The 19,345-nt window shown below is 32.6% G+C and overlaps 1 protein-coding gene across 1 annotated transcript in view; it reads left to right on the top strand.

The window, feature by feature from the left end:
* The first annotated feature begins 6,373 nt into the window (after positions 1 to 6,373).
* LOC140060032 (extracellular tyrosine-protein kinase PKDCC-like) overlaps positions 6,374 to 19,345 on the top strand; it is a 32,289-nt gene continuing 19,317 nt past the window's right edge. Inside the window, exons 1-2 of the mRNA XM_072106067.1 lie at positions 6,374 to 7,055; positions 9,933 to 10,743. Of these exons, the coding sequence (XP_071962168.1) occupies positions 10,000 to 10,743 (744 nt within the window). The 5' untranslated portion in view covers positions 6,374 to 7,055; positions 9,933 to 9,999. The remainder of the gene's footprint in view (positions 7,056 to 9,932; positions 10,744 to 19,345) is intronic.

Here is a 19,345-nt window from a genome sequence, read left to right as displayed (position 1 = left end):
TTTGTTTTAAAAGCTAATAAATCCTATGCACGTTAATAATAAAATATATGGAGCAGGGAAACGATGTGGATTTCAATTGTAATATGTCTACCATTATGTCCACGCAAAATGATACATTTTATTGCTCACAATGGCCTGTAATTAATATTTGTGTAATCGTTATAAAAACCAAATGAAAAGCATACTAATATATCAGGTAGACCTATAACTGTTGTAGAATGTGTTCGTCTAGACTAAATCACCAGGAAAGATCCCGGGAAAAGTATTGCATACTGGCGTATTTAAACATTTTATAAACTTAAACCTCTTTAATTACGCGTATGTTTTCTCCAAGGAGCAATTGAAGAAAAGGAGGCCAATTTCTGATCATTTTGAACCATGTCGTTTGGATCGCTGATCAAGCGATATGATGCCTTTTGTTCTACGGTAATAAACGCTTAAATGTCGTTACAATTTCCAATAAATTCGTTGGATAATCTTCGTTTATTGTAATTTTTAATGAAAATCGTGAAATAAATAAATGAAAATGAATTTTAAAATATTTAATTTTAACTTGGAAAGTTGAAACATACATTTTCAAATTAACAAAATATTGAAATTACCAAGTGGAATGTGGAATCGGAGAGTGGGAAAAAGTCCAAGGAAAGGTAAAATCTTTTATGAGAAGAGAACATCCATCAAAAGGTTGATTATTTTAAGCTAAACTTTAATTTTAAAATGGACCACATTCCACCATGATTTGTTTTACCTTTTTGGAAGTTTAAATACGTGTCAAATTAAGTATCGAACTTTGGGAAATGGATTTTCCTTAAAATAAGATTAAAAACTGAAAATAAATAAGTAATCTATTATTATGGTAGTAATGACCTTATAAATGTTTATGTCCAAGTTTTGCTAATTAAATTAACTGAACAGTATTCCCTTGTGAACCAGGTCGTTGAATGTGGACTTATAATTACATCCTCTGTTTGTTTTTAGATAATGTTTTATCGATTTATCACAAAAGAAGAAAATAAAACCAAATGAATCGCCCCGGGGCAGAGACAGTTTCAGCTGGAGGTCATTAAAATATTCTTTTTTGGATCATTTAAGGGAGGTAAAATCCACCGACAGAGAATGACATGCATGTAACGTCGGAAACGCGTTCAATTCATTTGGGATTTGAAACGCGCATGACGTTTTGCCGACACATTCTACATGATCGCCCTTCACACAAAATGATAGAGTTGAATGAGCTAAGCCCAAAATCATCAGAAAAGTGGTCAAATCAACTTTCATTGAAATATTTTAATCGGAACGATGTTCTTTCGTATTATCATCCATTGTTTACTGCTTTTACCCTGTGTATTCCTTGATTACTTATATTTTAATTAAGATAAACTTTAATTGAAAAATGAACCGCATTCGACCATAATTCTGTATGTATAGCATATTGCACTAAATGTAGTAGGGGCCTACATTTTTGCGAAAAGAAACTCTTGCGCTAGACATGCCAGAGTAGGACATCCAATTGATGTTTCCCTGACGCAATGTTCTTCGTATAGTTACATTATCAGCATGTTATTTTAGTGGACATAATGATGGTATACCGAAAGCCCATGGGTTTCTTTTTGAAAAGAAGCACCCCCAAAAGTAAATCTCGAAAAGAGTCCCATATTGAAAAGAAGCCCATCTCGAAAAGAACCCAAATATGACTTCTTTTGAGATGTTATGGTATGCATATAATACACACAGCGTGTCTTTGACAATACTGATAGGTTTCAGAACAAAGTCGGCTCGATTGATGATTTTTATGATTATGAATTTAATTCTATATTCTGTTGTAGATTAGTATATCAGCTCATTTTATTAGGCGCTTCTTTCAGTTGTGTATGTCTATGATAATATTACCATTATTTAATAGGTGAAATAAAACCAATTTTAGTTTTAGAGATGCATCATTAAAATTGACAATAACCCAGTTTCGTACTATAAATAGATCATATACATAGATATAATATTATGAATACAGAACCTTTCTTTGTAAAACTTTCACCGTGGAAACATCTTTATTGCGGAGAGACTTTCGTGTGAATCAGGCCCCGAGCTAGCTTATGGCTAGGGGTTTACGGTAGTACAAGTATAGTACTTATAGGCCTAGACTATTTTAACGTTGAATGTAATGGATTTTTTGTGTGTAAAAGGAGTAGGTCTACATTTGTATCGAGGTAGTATGTACACGACACACACAAAAAAAAGACTTTTAACTATTGCATAAATACCACATTTCAGTTAATTACCATTAATTAGCCATCAGCCAATTTACATAATTACTTTCCCGTTAACACCTGCTTACAAAAATGTAAATTTTATTGAAGACATTTATTAGGGAAATTATTTGAACTTATTAGTCGTTTCTAATCATTTCCACAGCTGCTAGATGAAAATTCGAAGTTTGCGAAGGCTACGAAAATATCTTGTTCGTTATTGAATTTCTATGTCTGAAGTGGAGGTATCTTGTGAAATCAAATCATAGAAAGAGCAAAAGAATTGGCAGTAGAGGTTAATGGTTTAGTAGCAAGGCTTTTCCAATTTAGTGTTTGCCATAGATAGATGTTACCAAGCAATATAAGAAACTAAAAAAATGCTTGAAATTTATTTTAATAAATGAAGAATGTTCAAGAAAGTGTTATATGTAATGAAATATCTAACCCTATACAAATAGTCAACAAAGAATAAAATGACAACAAAATAAAGATAGAATAAAATTATTAAGGATGAAGAAAGAATAAAATGACAAGAGTAATGAAAGAAAGAATAGAATTATGTGGAACACACCTACTAAAATGAAAAAGTATAGACTTTGAGAAAAAGTCTCAAATAACCACGTGGTTAGTTGGTGATATTTAGTATAGCTTTTGTTAATGTATAATGTCAAATGATAATCTTACCCAGTTCATTCACTCTGTTCTTTGTATAAACATTGAAAAACAGCTGCAGAATGAAAAAAGAAATAACACAATATAAAACGATGTTTTGCTAACTACTTTCAATAATTTAATTTCATTATAAACCACTTTTGGTTAATTCATGTTGGTTAAAACGATTGTGTTTGAGTAGAATGAAAGGAAATGTTAGATTGTTTTGTAATAACAACGTAGTTTTTTATTAACATCTCTGTTATCAAAAAGAAAGGAAATTACTGTTAAAGGAAAGCAAAGAAAGAGAGAGAGAGGATAGAGACTATACCAACTGATGGATTTCAGCAAGGCATTTTTTTAGATAATTGTTTTGGTTTATAACAAGATGTACGTTTAATTAGAAAGGAAATGTAAATTAGATTGTTTTGTAATTTCAACAACGCAGTTTCTGTTCATATAAAATGAAAGGAAATTACTGTTAAAAGTGAGCATGAATATTAGAAGATTTTCTAACTTATTTAAGAGTCTTCCATTTGTAAGATAATTGTTTGGTTATAACAAAATATGATTGAACGAAAATGAAGCAATATATGCGAGATAAGAAATGTTCAGTTTCATATATACTTTCGAGCAATTGTACGTCTTTCACTGATATCTTTCCGTTATCTCGTATAATGTGAGGACCTAAATTTAATGTAGCTAATAAAATGTTATTAAAAGATGTGGCGTCACTGTAGCCTAGTACTGAAATTTAAGTGCCGTAAAATATATTTTTATCCGCAATATGTTGCCGAATTCCTAGTGTAATGGTAGGCTTTCGTTGGTGGGAACATAACAATTATATATGCAATTCGACTAATGACAGTTGAAATTTGATTCCGTACAGTTACGACTATAGATGTTTTAATTTCGGTGCAAGTGTGTCTACTTGCAGAGGTTGCAATTCGCTAAGTTCAGTTATGTTTGATTACGATATTGAATTCATATAATGTACTACAGATTAATGTTCCACCTGCACCACGTGACCCGGGCTATATCGATCATTTCAAACTAATATTGACCCAGAGCTCTCCTAATACAGTTTTTATACTAACGATGAAGTACAGGGCATTATCATCTTTTCCATTATTAGTATTCGTGTACTTCTGTATAGTTCAATATGTGAAGAGGAATTTGATTGGCTGACGTTTGTGCTACCGTACTGGATTTTTTAGACGTTTATGCGTCGTTCAGGCTCGTATCTAGATGACTTTCGATGTTCAGTTAAACCTTACCTAGTGACAGCTGCATAATCAGATATGTGGTCAAATCCACCTATTCACGTACGTACAAATCATAATTTGTTGATCCTATATTGTTCAAGTTATTATAAATAATAATTTAAAAGAATCAAGTCAATTGTTGAGGAATTAATTACGGGAGGCTAAAAATAGACGAATATGTGTTTAGAAAGCATAATTAATTCTCATAAAAAAATATCATGCGATATTCCAAGCTATATATAGAGTTCGCTACACATTGTATTTGATATAAATTGAGTTGCTTTTGGCAGACACTCTGGCAACCAATAGAGATGTACTACTGTACATTAAAACAATTCGGTTAGATCTATTTTTGAAGTCAAGTATCTGCTCGATTTAGATCTAGCAATGCAGCTGTAATCCATTATCTATTAAACTAATCGAACGCTTTTGGAAATAGACCATCGATTAGTTCTAGTCTACGATTGTGTCTCCTCTCTTTTTAGTTTGAAACTTAAATCTAAGAAATCAACAAGAAAGGAAATATATCAATGTATCATTGTAAATCGTTTCTCCTGATTCGTCGTGTAGTCGTGAATCGTCGTTTAGTCGTGAATCGTCGTTTAGTCGTGAATCGTCATTTAGTCGTGATTTGTTTCTCGTCGATTGCATGCCTTCTAAATTCTAAAATCTGGGTATCTTGTATCGCTTCTATTCTATTTCCCATTTTCCACGATTTTTTATCGACCACCAGACCGGATCTGGGCTTTATGTGAACGCAGCTTAATGCTTTTACACTAGAGACACAACACAAGGACGTAACGCAGCGTAAATGAGTTCGACAATTCACAAGCAATGGATTTTTCGAACTGTTGCTTGTCATAGGTCAACACGTTTTGCGTTGCGTTTAGTGGGAACGCAGCTTAAGCTTGGTTCCCACTAGAACGTAACGCAAAATGACAATGACAAGCGAAGTTATAGACAGTTAGCAATCACAAGCGAATAAGCCATCGCTTGTGATTGGTCAATTCACTTGCGTTGCGTTACGTCCTTGTGTTGCGTCGCTAGTCGGAACCACGCTTAAAAAGCAGACGATGGTAACGATATCTATTGGGTCTTTGGCGTCCCTAGTAACCATGGCGGATCCAGGACCTAATAATTGTAAAACAAAGTGCTAAGCTTACCTTGTATTTTGTATTGTAAAAGGTGGTTCATCACACATTACTACAACTAAATGCTACTAATGGACGTTCACCATTGTCTATCGCACTGCTTTTGTTAAGAAATCACTATCACTTATCGAACGAGCTTTACTCAATTATTTAGTTAGATCAATGGAGTGGTAATTAGGTAAGTGTACTGTGTTGGGCTAAATAAGACTATAATTGACAAGGACAAAGGCAGGATAGAGCTGGGCCTATTATAGTTCTTAAGTAGGCCTTCACTGTATTGGAACAGGATTCACAATATCATTTACAATAAAACCTTTCAATTCCAGTATTATAGTAGCAGTACAGAGAATCTGTTAAGTTGTCGAATGGATAGCTTTAGACGGGGTTTACACTGTAGTAATTCACGCTAGGCCTAACCTGTCTAATTTTTGACTAACACTGACATTTTTATTTAATGCTCACGTGACAAATTTTTACCCCATTTTGGTGTGTCAATCAAACTTGAGTTTGACTTATAGTGATGTCAACCTACATATTCAATTCACAATAGTAAGATTGTATACGGCAGCTTAAGTGCTCGATAATGATGTCCCCGTTAAGCCCACTGGTTCCAGCAACAACAAAAGTCTCAAGTCAGAGTTTTTGTTTGCATTGTATATACATTTATGCCTTTGTACACAATGTTTACAATACACCTTTTACAATTCGATTCAGAATGCCTATTTTATAGGCATATTATTTAAATTCACGATCGAATGGCTGTTAAAATAAACGTTTTAACATTATAACCCGTTTAAAATAGCTTATCTAATTTATTGGATCATTAAAGAAAATCGCAATTACTGCAATTATTTGAATCAATTCATCCGAATAAAATAGCAAGAACGGATACAGTAAGGGTATACAGTAGTGAGCTTGATTCTGATTGGCTAACAGTTCGGCGACTGTAACACAGACAGCTTGGTGATATTCCAACCATTCATATCCAAGAGCTGGATTTCTTAGCTGTCAATTATCGTTTTGTATTCAGTGTGAACCATTGAACGGGAGAAGAGATGGTAATGTTAGGCTTATTTGACTAACGCTGTTCACAATACCTTGGCTAATGTTTGCAATTAGCGACCACCGACAACAAATGTAATTTTCCGCCTTATTCATCACTCTCGTCGGTCACACGCTCGTCTGCTTCTATTGCAGACGACTTTTGCCACTGTGCACTGATAAACTCACCCACGGACATTTACGCGGTTAATAGTGCTAAGCTTTATACAAGTTTATACGGATATGATTTCTTATGCCAAGTGTTTGTGAAATATTTGTTCGTATACTACCATTTGCATTAAGGTGACTTTTCTGGGGCAAGATACACCCATTCTGTTATCAAGTTGTTATTTCACTTGTTAGGCGAATTAATGCGTTTGAAGTAGTTTCTGGATTTATGTAAAAATTCAATAACAAAGCACAGTTTTGCTTCGTGGTTTTCTGCGTTGAAACACAGAAAAACATTGTTTATTTGGTAATAACACAAATACCTAACTTTCGTGGTATAGGTGGATTTTCTGGGACAATATCTCCTAATCTTGTATGGATAGGGTTCAGGTAATAGATTACTGTGGATTATCCGCTTCACTGTGAACAGATTTGGATTTGGATTTATTGTTTAGGGTGCCATTCGGATCGGATATTTCTAAACAAGCAGTCTAGAAGACAGTAAGCATGACAACCAGATAAAATTATACGAGGTAAGATATAATAATGTTGCTATAATTTATTATAGGTATTAATCAAATCTTAGCTATATGCTGTGTAACGTATCTTTTATATTATCACTGTTGCCTGTAGCAATAATATATTATGGATCAAGTTTGTAAAGACATTTTTCACGAGAAGTTCAGTAGAATCTCCTTGGAAATGAATATTCTTTTAAATTATGTACAAATCTATTTATTTTATGAAGATAGATATATCTTTGTAGTATTTGCAGATTTATAATAACATACGCCATATGTATAGATAAATCAGATACATGTGTATATAGCTAAGTAAACGTGTAAATAGATAAATCTTACATAGTAATAACGTTGTGTAAATTGAAAAACATGGTGTAAATAACGTAGCATGCCTTGTCAACGTAAATTTAAAAATCGTAAAAGAAGAATACTGTACATCGAGTGAGGAAAAAATGGGTTAGAAAGTGTACCAGTACCAGAGAGGGCTTTTTTGAGGAACTCTGATCTTTTTCAACATGGGTTCAATCTGAGGTTATAATATAGCTTCTTTTAATTGAACTCTTTTTAATGTAGGTTTTTGTTGTACTGGACTCCTTTTTCAATGTTTTGAAACTGTTTTGTAAATGTTGTAAATTCTTTTACAAGCTTATACCCGTACTTTATTTAGATGAATTTGTAGATGTATTTAAGATTTTAATAAGCTCTCTTGTCAGATTATTTCATAATAATAAACTATAACTATTTTATCAAATTAATGTGTGTCCGTTCTTCTCCTAAAAGGTCACGTTTAGAATCATACCGTAGGCAAACACATGTCGTATGTCTATACTCTAAGTAGGCCTTAAACACACACTAATCAATCGATGTGCTCCTAATCCCAGCACGCCGGTACAGGCCTGTACAGTACCGTTGATTGCTAAATGATTGAAGGCCCATTAGCCTAACAATACGTCAACAAAATAATATACTGTATTTTATAGTCATCTGTCAGTTTCAGTCACGTTGGACTAAAGTGTAAAAATCGTTTTAAAGAATATTTCCATTACTAATAAAGACATTTGCTACCAAGAATTATTCAATAAAGTTCGCTGTAATGTATCAATCCATTATTTAGGCCTAGATCATTCGTGAAATAGTGAAACAACTTTCTGTTTTGTCATTAAATTAAGACTGGTTCACTTTTTATAATTTTTTTTAAAATAATATTTCGCTTGTTTTGCAATTAGCTAAACATTCTTTATAAACTAAAGTAAGATTTATACATATGTTGTACTACAGTATGATAATAATAATAGGCTTGGCTTAATATATATTTAATAATCATAGCCACTACAACCAACTGTGCTTGGATGAACGTTGTATGCGAGATTTCACATTTTTTCTTCCTTTGAAGACATCGTAATTTTATATTAGCAATTAGTTGTTAACACACAATTAAACAAAAATTGAATATTACCTTAAAATAGAAATCGACGCAGTGTATCGAATGCTTTTTACATTATTCGCGTCATTATTTATTTGGATTGCGCGCAATATCAATGGAATTATAACGAACCGTGTGATTAATAAAGAAATCAAAACCGTATTCTTTGGCGTCTCATACGTCATATTCACATAAGGGATTCATTCGTAAGTGGAATAACACAAAAACGATTTATGATTGAATTATATCTGGTAATATTATACACCTTTTATTTCACCAAAACACAAGTACGAAATAAGAACAAACCAAGAAATTATTTGTATTTGAAAATGTTATATTTCTGAAAAAAGCAGAAAAATAATGCGAAAAAAAAAAAACACTCTTAAGCTCTGTCGACACTACAAAAAAAGTGTGATGTGTCCAAATTTGGTAGTGATTTACCCAAATATGGTAGTAGTGATATGACATCATCATGTTCATAATGGGCACATCACTTTTTTTTGTCATATAAAGACAGAGCTTTATACAATAATTTAAGAACCGTCAAGAAAAAATCCAGGTATAACCAATACCGGTAAGAGAAGATCCGACCCTGGGGATATGTTATACAATAAACATTCTGTAGACTTTCTTGTACTCGGATACGCTTGATGTTTCCAGTTGTTAAATTGACAATTAGTGAAAAGGGGTTTGTTATTTAGTTGTATAGTTGGTTCAGTTTTGACCTACTTCTTAGCTACAATTTTTCTCACGATAGTATATCAAGGTGCATTGCGTTTTCGTGGATAACTAACTCGTCATGAGGACGAGTTCAAGTCCAATTCAGTAGGCTGACTTTTGTCCGTGTTTTTTTCTTTCTCTTGTGTTGACCCAAGGTCATTAATTCAATATTCATGTGAAAATATAAAAAAAACATAACATGGAATTCAATATTATCAATTTCTTGTGACTTAATGTAAAATTCTTATGTATATTTTTCTTCTATCCGTGTTACCCCGAAGCCTCATGGTCTAAAAGTAATCCCCAAATCTACCCCAGCTCTAAGCATCACGAAGAAAATATATAGAGGTTATATTGCCTTGGAAGTTTTGTACATTTGCAATATTTTCAACGTGTACGCTGTTTCAAACCCTCAACAAATTGTGTTTTTGGCTCAGTGATTCAGTAGGCCTTCAAATCCCAGTTATGACTTCAAAGCACACCAAGGTTACACATATTTATAGTATATTTTGATACTTTGCATTCATTCATGCCTCTGTGTTGTGTTCCGCATGACTTGGAATAGTATTCAACAATTTTATTTTTTTTTTTAGTATTTTCAATAAACAATATTCTTTTGTCGTTGTAATATGATATTTAAGATTTTGAAATACGAGCAATAAATTGATATTTGAAATGATTCACAACTGTGTATATTGTTTCAGTTTTTGTTAACTTATATATATATTTTTATTTTCTCTCTGTAGGAATATAAATGAGAACAATTACAGTACCTGGTGTGTTTTACCGTTATACCTCGTTACTTTTTACATCATGATGCGTCGCCTACGAAAAGCATTTTTCATCTTTTACATTAGTTTTATTTTCTTTATAATATTTACAACTCAGATGTTATTATGTGAACATAGGACCAATAGTCTTCCAAATGACTTGTCTGTTGATGCTATTCAGCCTCCGGATATTCAATCATCATTAAGTGGAGAGCTAAAAGATGTTTCTGCTCAATTTAACCAACGTCTTGACGAAATATCAGCTCTGCAGATTAATCTAGGAATACCACCGAATCCACTGCTGTACAAGAACACAAAGGTTACCACGGTTCAATCAAACTTCCAGAGAAAACTTATGGACGCAGCTTTGTATACAAAGGGATTTACAGAACAGAGTAAAAGTAAAGAAATCCACAAAGCTAGAAATGGTTCGTTTGCTCAGCGTAAGCAGGTCGGTTACTCGCTTCCTAAAAACAAACCAACGGGGAAAATTGAACCGGCGTCAGTAGAGAGTCCAGACTCCCTTACCCGCAAGCCCAATGGTTGTGAGCTACTACTACAGGTAGATGAAGTCACACCTATTGGTAATGGCTATACAAAAGTCGTCCATAAGGCTAGGCTGCAGGGACAAACTGTGGCTATTAAATATGCAATGGCAAATGGAATAGATCTAGAACGCTGTATGAAATTAGGCGTTTTACGTGACGACTGCGTCAATTTGTCGAATTTTAAAATTATGAAGGAAATCTCTCTACACCAAGAATTAAAACATCCGAATTTAGTTGAGGTAAGTTTCACATTTTGTATTTATCATTATCTACCACGCATGTCAAGGGTCTGGGTAGATGTTGTTGACTTTTATGTTGTGTTTTCGTGGGTGGTGTACACTAAAAACGCGTTCCAAAGAAACTTATTCGCGTTGTATGGATGTTTTCTCAACATTCTACATCTGTAATGGGAATCGTGATTTTTATTCAGTCGTTTGTCAGCTGGTTTTGGTGAACATTAAACTAAACATCTTTTATGTTTCCTGCGGATATCTTTACTCTATACAAATTTATAGATTTAATTGTCCTAGTTAAAACTGGACAGTTAGACTCGGTATAAATGTGATTTAACACACTGTCTATTTGATTTATTGTGCGAAAATAAGATAAACTAAATTTGACCTAAATAATGCGAAACTTTCGGCGAGCGTTCTAGTTTGCATAGATTATATTCAATTTTACGCAATATATATCTATTTGGTAACACAATACATCTGTATATCAAAGTACAGTTTATTTACACCAGTTAATTCAATGTTATGCTTATGTAAAACAAAAGCAGATAGGTAGATTTGATGCTGTTGAAACTGAATGAAATGTCTCTCTGGATACCAACAAGATTTTTCTCGCACTTGTTAATTTAATGTTGACTACGGTAATTATTTTCTGTTGACAGTTCTGTAATTATTTCATCGTGATATGAAACTTTGCCATTTTGTAAGATTCGTAATACAATGGCAGGCTAACATTGATGATCATTGTTCTCAGTGCTGTTACATGCAGTTTAATGAAATTGTTGTGAGCCGAGTGCTATTGATTGTAGAGAGATATGTCAAACGTTGATGACGACGACCGCGACTTCTTCTTTCTACTATCCTTCTACCTTTCCGCATAGTGCCAGCAGTTTTATTTATCCTTTCCTTATTAGGTGTCCGAGATATTTATTAAGGTTTATTAGTAACATGAACTTTATATTGTGTCGTTTGAAGTTTTTTTGTTTTACAGGATATTTTTTTACTTAGTTTCTTCTTCTTGTGGTGAAAAAATGTATCTTGTCACATGAAATAAAACATTCATAACTTCATTACTACATGACATTATTCATTGGCTGATTAACGACATTTAACATGAATGTTCTTACCAGATCGTAATAAAAGAAGTAGTAGATTTCACACAATATCTTATCGTTTTCCAAGTGGAAACACTAGATAAAAATAACGTTACATTTGGGAATTGCAAACTATCGACATTTGAATAAATTAACTGTAAATGGCATATAATATGTAATTGAGTTTAATCTTAATAGGAATGTAACATAAACACATTCAAACAATCAATGACAAAAAAGACCAGAATTGATGGCATTTGGTGTTTTTCCCAAACTTATACATTAAAATATCGATACAAATTACGTCATCATAGAAAAGGTGTGAAACCGCATAATTTTATCGTAAACCTTCCGGGGAAATTACCGAATGTTTTTTCAGACCTATACATACAAATCAGAAAAATGAGATTATATACAATCGTATGACAGATAATCACAACTCTGTAGACTTAATAATTATAGTTTTTGTTATTTGTAAAAGGAAAAAAAAACTTGCGTTAGAAATTCTTTAATCTTGCCGCTTAAGGTAAATGGGATCCTTCAAATGGTCTCAAGTGATTTTATTTTCTTTTATCTGTCGGCACCGAAAAGTGATACTGTATATCGAAACATTACCTGATCATTAGTGAATATTTGTAGTAAATCTTATTGCTTACATTTTTTTTAAAATTCGAATAAAGAACAAGTTTTTGCATATTATGTAATATTTTGTAAAGGTGTGTATAGGTAAACATAGATGTATTTTTCGAGCGAAACTCGAGGACTTTTGTCCAAGTATTTCATGTAGCAAATCGTTGTTTCTCCAACCAATAGTAACATTACATGCATACTGTAGTTAAACACTTTCTAAACAGCACCGCAGTTTCTTGTTGTTAGACATGATACCGTACTAGAATGGGATGAGTCAAATGTTATTTTTGCAATCTTTTAGGTTTTCTGAATGTCGGATTTATATACACAACGAAAACGTTGAAGCATCCCATTGTTATTCTTACAATCATTTATTATTGCCAATAGTTTAGATATGTCACAACCGGTATGCGTTTATTGCGTTCACAGTCGACAGAAATAAACGCATTCATCCTAAAAGTAGATATCTGTGAACATAGCTATATATCACATTGTTATCATGTATTACTTCTGATTAAAGTAATTATGTTTACATTGAGGTGTCTTATGAGTTGGTTTGACTTGGCAGACACGATATACCAACTCATCTTCATATCACAGCGAGCCATTGTAGAACAATTACTTTTTACGTGTCGAGCGATATGACCAGGAAATTAATCTTAATACACCGTGTCGCCGCAAGCGCGTGGTTTTGTTAGACAAGAGCTGCGACGTATACCTCCAACTTAATGATTAAAGACACTTATGATGTTTTATTAAGCTACACAGAACTTTATGAGGAGAGAAGTTGGTATACTTGGAAGCTAATTTGTTGTTCTTGTCAAGTTATTGAGGTGTTTGTAGCCTTGCTTTATTTATTAAAGACATTTTATTTCTATGAACTTAAAATAATAATAATATAATATATATATACCACATGGAACAAACAAAGTTGAAGTAAAAAGTGATTACATTTTACATAGATGAAGCAGCTAATTCAACATTAATATGAGTCATTTTATTCATATTATTAATACGCTATCCCTTTTCTCGTAACTTCATACGGCATGTTAAGTAATATGTCTTCAAGTACAAATTAAAATATGACCGATTGATTGATGATATTTGACCATTCACTTTTATGAAACAAAAACATGTCATAAAATATTAATTTGGACAGATATCCATCATTTTATATGGCAAATAATACAAATCAATCATAAAGAAGAAATTGAAAATACTGACCAGTACAAGCAATAAACTAATTCACCCTTGATTTCTTGTGAATCACTCGCTCGCTTTTAAATTTTTCAATTGACCAGTGGTTGACCAGTAGAATTGACCAATGGAATCGAAAGACAAACTTACGCTTCAAGTAGATGTATTCCCGTTTCTTTACGATCATTCATTGTTTCCAGAACTTAGTTCATATTTGTTTATTTTCAATGTTGTTTGAATCAATATTTCTAGTTCGGTCTCAAAGTTTATAAGAATAATATATATTATACCACATGGAACAAACAAAGTTGAAGTAAAAAGTGATTACATTTTACATAGATGAAGCAGCTAATTCAACATTAATATGAGTCATTTTATTCATATTATTAATACGCTATCCCTTTTCTCGTAACTTCATACGGCATGTTTGGTTCTATATAGAATTGATTTAAACGGTTAGTTTATATATGGGGAATCAAGTTTATTGTTACCCACTGTAAACGCACCAGCCACCTTGCTAATCATTAGTGTGATGTGCCCAAATATGGTACTAGGAGTGATATGACATCATCATGTCCATATGGGCACATTACTTTTTTGTCACACAAAGTTTAATAGTGTAGACAGGGCTTTAGAACAAAGAATATTATTCATCAAAATCAGACATGAAATGCTTTATCAACTCTTGTTATAATTTAGTTATTGTGACATTAATCAGACTAAATATTCCAACAATAACTTGAATTATTCCATTTTCAATGCCGATGCTCTATAGTATAAGGTGACCTAAATATGGAAATGTTGACACCTGTTTTCGACAATTCAGGCGAACGACCATAATATTTGTTTCTGCAAAGACGGTAGACCTACTAGACAAAGTCAGGACAGATGTTTTTATTGGAATAGAAAATACAAAAATCAAATATAGAAAAATATTCACGTGCCGCTGCATTAGAGTAGGGTTTAAATTTGAATAAATGAAACTAGGCTGTGGATTCATTTGTAAAGCAATGAGCATTTATAATCGAATGGTGTTTATATTATGTACAAGTTATCTCGTTTTAACACTTAACTCTCTGTGTTCTGTTATTTAGAGTTACCTGAATGTCCGGTATTATCTCGTTTTGTACTTAGTAGTCGTATGCTAGATACTGGATTTTCTTATGCAACAACAAAAATGTGATGTGGCCATACATGGACATGATGATGTCACATCACTACGATATTCGGGCATGTCACTACCATATTTGGGCACAAAACCTTTTTTATCAAACTAGTTTGATATTGTAGACAGAGCTTTACTCCATACATTGTATATACTGTATTAATTTCTCAGCACGAACCCGACGACTTATGATATCAAGACAGGTCACCGACACTTATGGCTCTCCTAAGCCCCTGAAACAATTATTCCACAATATAATCCAAGATCGGTGATTCACCTCACAAAATGGACAAGATGACTTAACTTCATAAGTCTCCCTAGTGTGAAGTATCCACAATAATAACATAATACGTTGAATTTAATAGCCGCTTTTGGCTACTAGCTTAATGTTTAGTCATGTTTTAATAGGCTCTTTTAACCAATATATTTAATATAAAGCACGAATAGTTCATAAGTTAATGTAGTTTGAGCGATTTCAAACATTGATGCGTTATTGGTATAACTTCGTCTTTTTAAATTGTTTTTTACATAGTGAATAATTTTCATCGGAACTCAAATTCTGTCTGTTGTTGATTTTTATTGCTTTTTTAAAACAATCTTTATTAGCAATCAAACCAATACATTGCCTTATTTTAAACAGAATTGATCAAAATGTCTAAAATATGAGCAACGTTTTGTGATCAAATAGCCTTTCGCATAAAAACATAGTCTATGCACCTCAAGTAGTTATGTAAGCTCCTAATACGAATTCATTTTAAATACATTAGCATGTTTGTTCCACATTACACTTTAAATTAGCTAAACACATTCTTGTTTTTTGACAGCTCTTGTTTTTTTACAGCTCTTGTTTTTTGACAGCTTATTGTGGCGTCGGTGAAATAGTTTATAATTTACAGTACAGTAATACCTTTAAAAGAAACCTGTTATTTAGTTTAATATTTTCTTTGTCTCAAATATTAGTATTAATGTAAATTGTTTTTTTTTAAATAGCACAATGGAAAATACCTTAAAATGTTTAAAACAGAATATGGGATGTTAATGACCCTTAATTAAATTTTCTGACCGTAATGAACTTTCAGAAAATTGATGCTGATGTTTAGAAGTGATGTTATGACACACTAAAGATGAACCCTGAACTTCAAATATGAACCATGACCTCGGAAATGTTCACTTGAACCATGACCTCGGAAATGTCCGCAAAAACAATTAAACTTTCTAATTAAACCATCCATACAATAAAGCAACAGTTGTGGTGCGCAAAACACTAATGTTCTTTGCCTGTTGTGTTTAATTATATATAACACCATATAAATATACAACAAAATAGCAAACGTTTCTATGCATTGTCGAGACGGAATAGGCCTACAAATAAAAATAGTAGGGCAACCTATTCACATTTAATTGTTTACGGTTCATATGTTTAAAAATCATTTTTTACGACTCCAACGATAATGTATTGTAATAAAGACATCATCGTCGACACATTATCGATCAAGCGTAATCTTCATTGTTCATTTAAACTCAGGCGCAGGTGCGTTTAAATTACGTTGAAAAGTTTTAAAACATCGCAAAGAAAGCGATTCTTACGTTTACGCCCAAACATAAGGAACATCGTCACCTGTCCAAAATTCCCTAAGCCTAAATAATTCCTTCTGTAGCATCCATGCTACCCACCCCTCTCTGCTTTGCTTCAATATTTCCCAGTGGTAATAAAAATAATTTCCTTTTTCAATTATTTACAAAAGCATTTTGAGTGTGTATTGATTAATAGTTACTGTTATCAAATCAATCATACTTAACAGGTATAGCGAAATAAACACGGTTGATTGCGTTACAAGCATGGCAATATACATCTACCCGCAAGAGTTTTATTAATTATTTTCGTCAGAAATTATACAAAACGGAACATCTACGGTGTATGCTTGAAGCATCTATGGATAACATCCATCAAACACCTTATAGTAACGGAAATATAACATCAAATACTGTCGCCTCGGAAGGCTTAATCGTTAGAAAATAGTCATAATGATGGAAATGATCGTAATTACCATAGGCGGGTTAAAAAAGAACCTAAAGATGTCACAACACATACATTTTATAATATTTTGTTGGTAGAACTGCCTTGTATCAGAAGTATACAGTTTGGGCGAGAAGGCTACTGATGATTGTTTAATAAAAAAAATCATTTCGTGGTCTCGTCTGCGGATCATGTACGAGAATGCTTTAAGTTTAACTTTCTCTCTTTCAAATAAATAAAACCATACATACATGATTGAACTATAATATCTAATAAAAGGTCATCAATAGCCCTTTGGTTGGTGTTCATAGCAACCTGAACTCGATTATTGTATAATCATTTACATTTAAAATGGTCGTTATGAGGGAAAATAGTAATTAATAAACTTTGCTTAGAGCAAACAATGGTAATCATAACTCTATTTCTTGTCTGTCCTTTGTCCTTTTTGTTCGACATTCATTTAATAGGAAGTTCATTCATGTATCGTGTTACAAGGATTAAGACATTTCGACCATATTGAATTAATCTTGAGTAAAGTCAAGAAATATATGCCACTTAAATTGGAACGCTGGTAAGAGCTTGAAAGTTGATGAAACAGAAGGAAATTGACAAGCAGGGCTTAGCAACTAAACAAAGTGTCTATCAATAGTGACCTCATATTCAGAGAGAATATTTAGCAAAGATCTTCGGGTCATGGGTAAGAATCTGAAGAGCAAACAATTTCTTAGGAGATGAGTGAATTTTAACAGTTTCAAATAAAAGCTTTTAATTCTATGAAAACCTGACAACTGTAACGTGTGACCTTTGAACCATTTCATTCAATGTCTACTTTACGAACCAAACTTTTGTTTTCGTTATTGTTGATTGACAAATTGAATGATATTAATTCCATTATTTTGTAAGGTTTGATTTGAAACTAAAAGATAAAATGATTTAAATTGGAATGTCGTATAGATAGAAGGTGACTAGTTTCTTCAGAATGCGTCAGTGGTGGTGCGATATGTTTTCACCTCCTGTAGGCCTAAATATCTTATCATTATGTCTATTTGGTATGTTAATATAGAATGCTTTCATAAAGGTTTCAAGTTAAAGAACATTAATACATTTGATTATAGAGTAAGTTAGTTTATCGGCTAGGCTAGGTATAATTAATTACACATGTTCAATTTGGTCAGTTATCTAATAAATACGATAGTACATCTTCAGTTATCAGGCGCCAAGAATACCGAGAATAGAAAAATTAGTCTTTCCTAGATCATACACTTGCACTCTTCACAGTACATTTTCCATTATTATTAAAGAGAATTATTTCTAATAGAACTTTGGCGCCAAGAAACGCAGACGATAAGGGGGGTTTTCATAAATGAATCTCATTGATAATGATTCATTAATCCAAGCAAATTCTGCTGTTGATAATTTCCAGAAATTAATGCTGTATAGTAATTTCATGAAAGCCTTTTTATAAAATGTATCAACAAAAAACAGACGGCATATATAGGCCTCGGGATATAGTAGAGCAGTTAATGACATGAGCTGTGCATTTTATTACCAAAGCATGAAACTTGGCACAAAGTTTCTATAATGTATATAGATTCAAAATATCGGGGGGTGCCAAGTGTCCAACGTCCGGTATGGCGGCCATCTTGATTTCAAAATGGCCACCATAAAAACAAAAAATGTTCATATCTTGGCAACTATACACATTAGAGACTTAATTCTGGTCTCAAATTGTTCACAAACTATATATTTCTATTTGCTCTAATGAAAATTTTCGTCAAAAAATGACCGGAAATGACGTTTCTTTCAGTTTGACCTTTGACCTCGTATTTGTATATCTCTGTAACTACTGGTCATTTTTAATCGATTTTGGTGTCATTTTGTTCAGAATAAATACATTTATATTTGTAGTAATGAAACATTTTCACATAAAATGACCGGAAATACAATTTATGACCTTTGACATTTAATTATTGATTTTTAATTATGTGAATATACTGTATGTGGTTTTTGGTGGTCTTAAATGCACCTAATTTTGAACTAAACTTTGACCTGATAGGCGTAATTATATTAAATGATTAATGGACTTAAATTGTATATAGTACATAAAATTGGTAAACATTGTGCTTTTGGTGGTACCATTAGTTCAATGATGTTGGCACCTTCTGATTCGCTAAAAGTTTTAATAGTTTGACAGAGGAAATAACATACATGTTATGGAATACCGTAAAACCTCGAAAAGGTGATAGTATGAGCTTCTTTTCGAGATAGACTGTATTTGAATGTCAAATGAATAGTATGATGATCGTGTTTATATCAATATATTATTAATGACCTTACAAAGAACCCTTTATATTTCAACAATCAAGCCTCAGTTATTCTACAATTTATTGTTTTCCAAGTGGCTGGTAGGCCTATTTTGATTGCATCTTCTTTTTGTAGGCCTATGCTTCCTCGGTAATATGGTCCTACCCCTCCTTCTTTGTCTGTAGATGGTCTTATACCCCA

This window comes from Antedon mediterranea, chromosome 10 (assembly GCF_964355755.1).
Source record: "Antedon mediterranea chromosome 10, ecAntMedi1.1, whole genome shotgun sequence".
Classification (NCBI taxonomy): Eukaryota; Metazoa; Echinodermata; class Crinoidea; order Comatulida; family Antedonidae; genus Antedon; species Antedon mediterranea.
The sequence above is the reverse complement of the archived record's forward strand: the minus strand, read 5'-3'. Positions and strand labels throughout refer to the sequence as shown.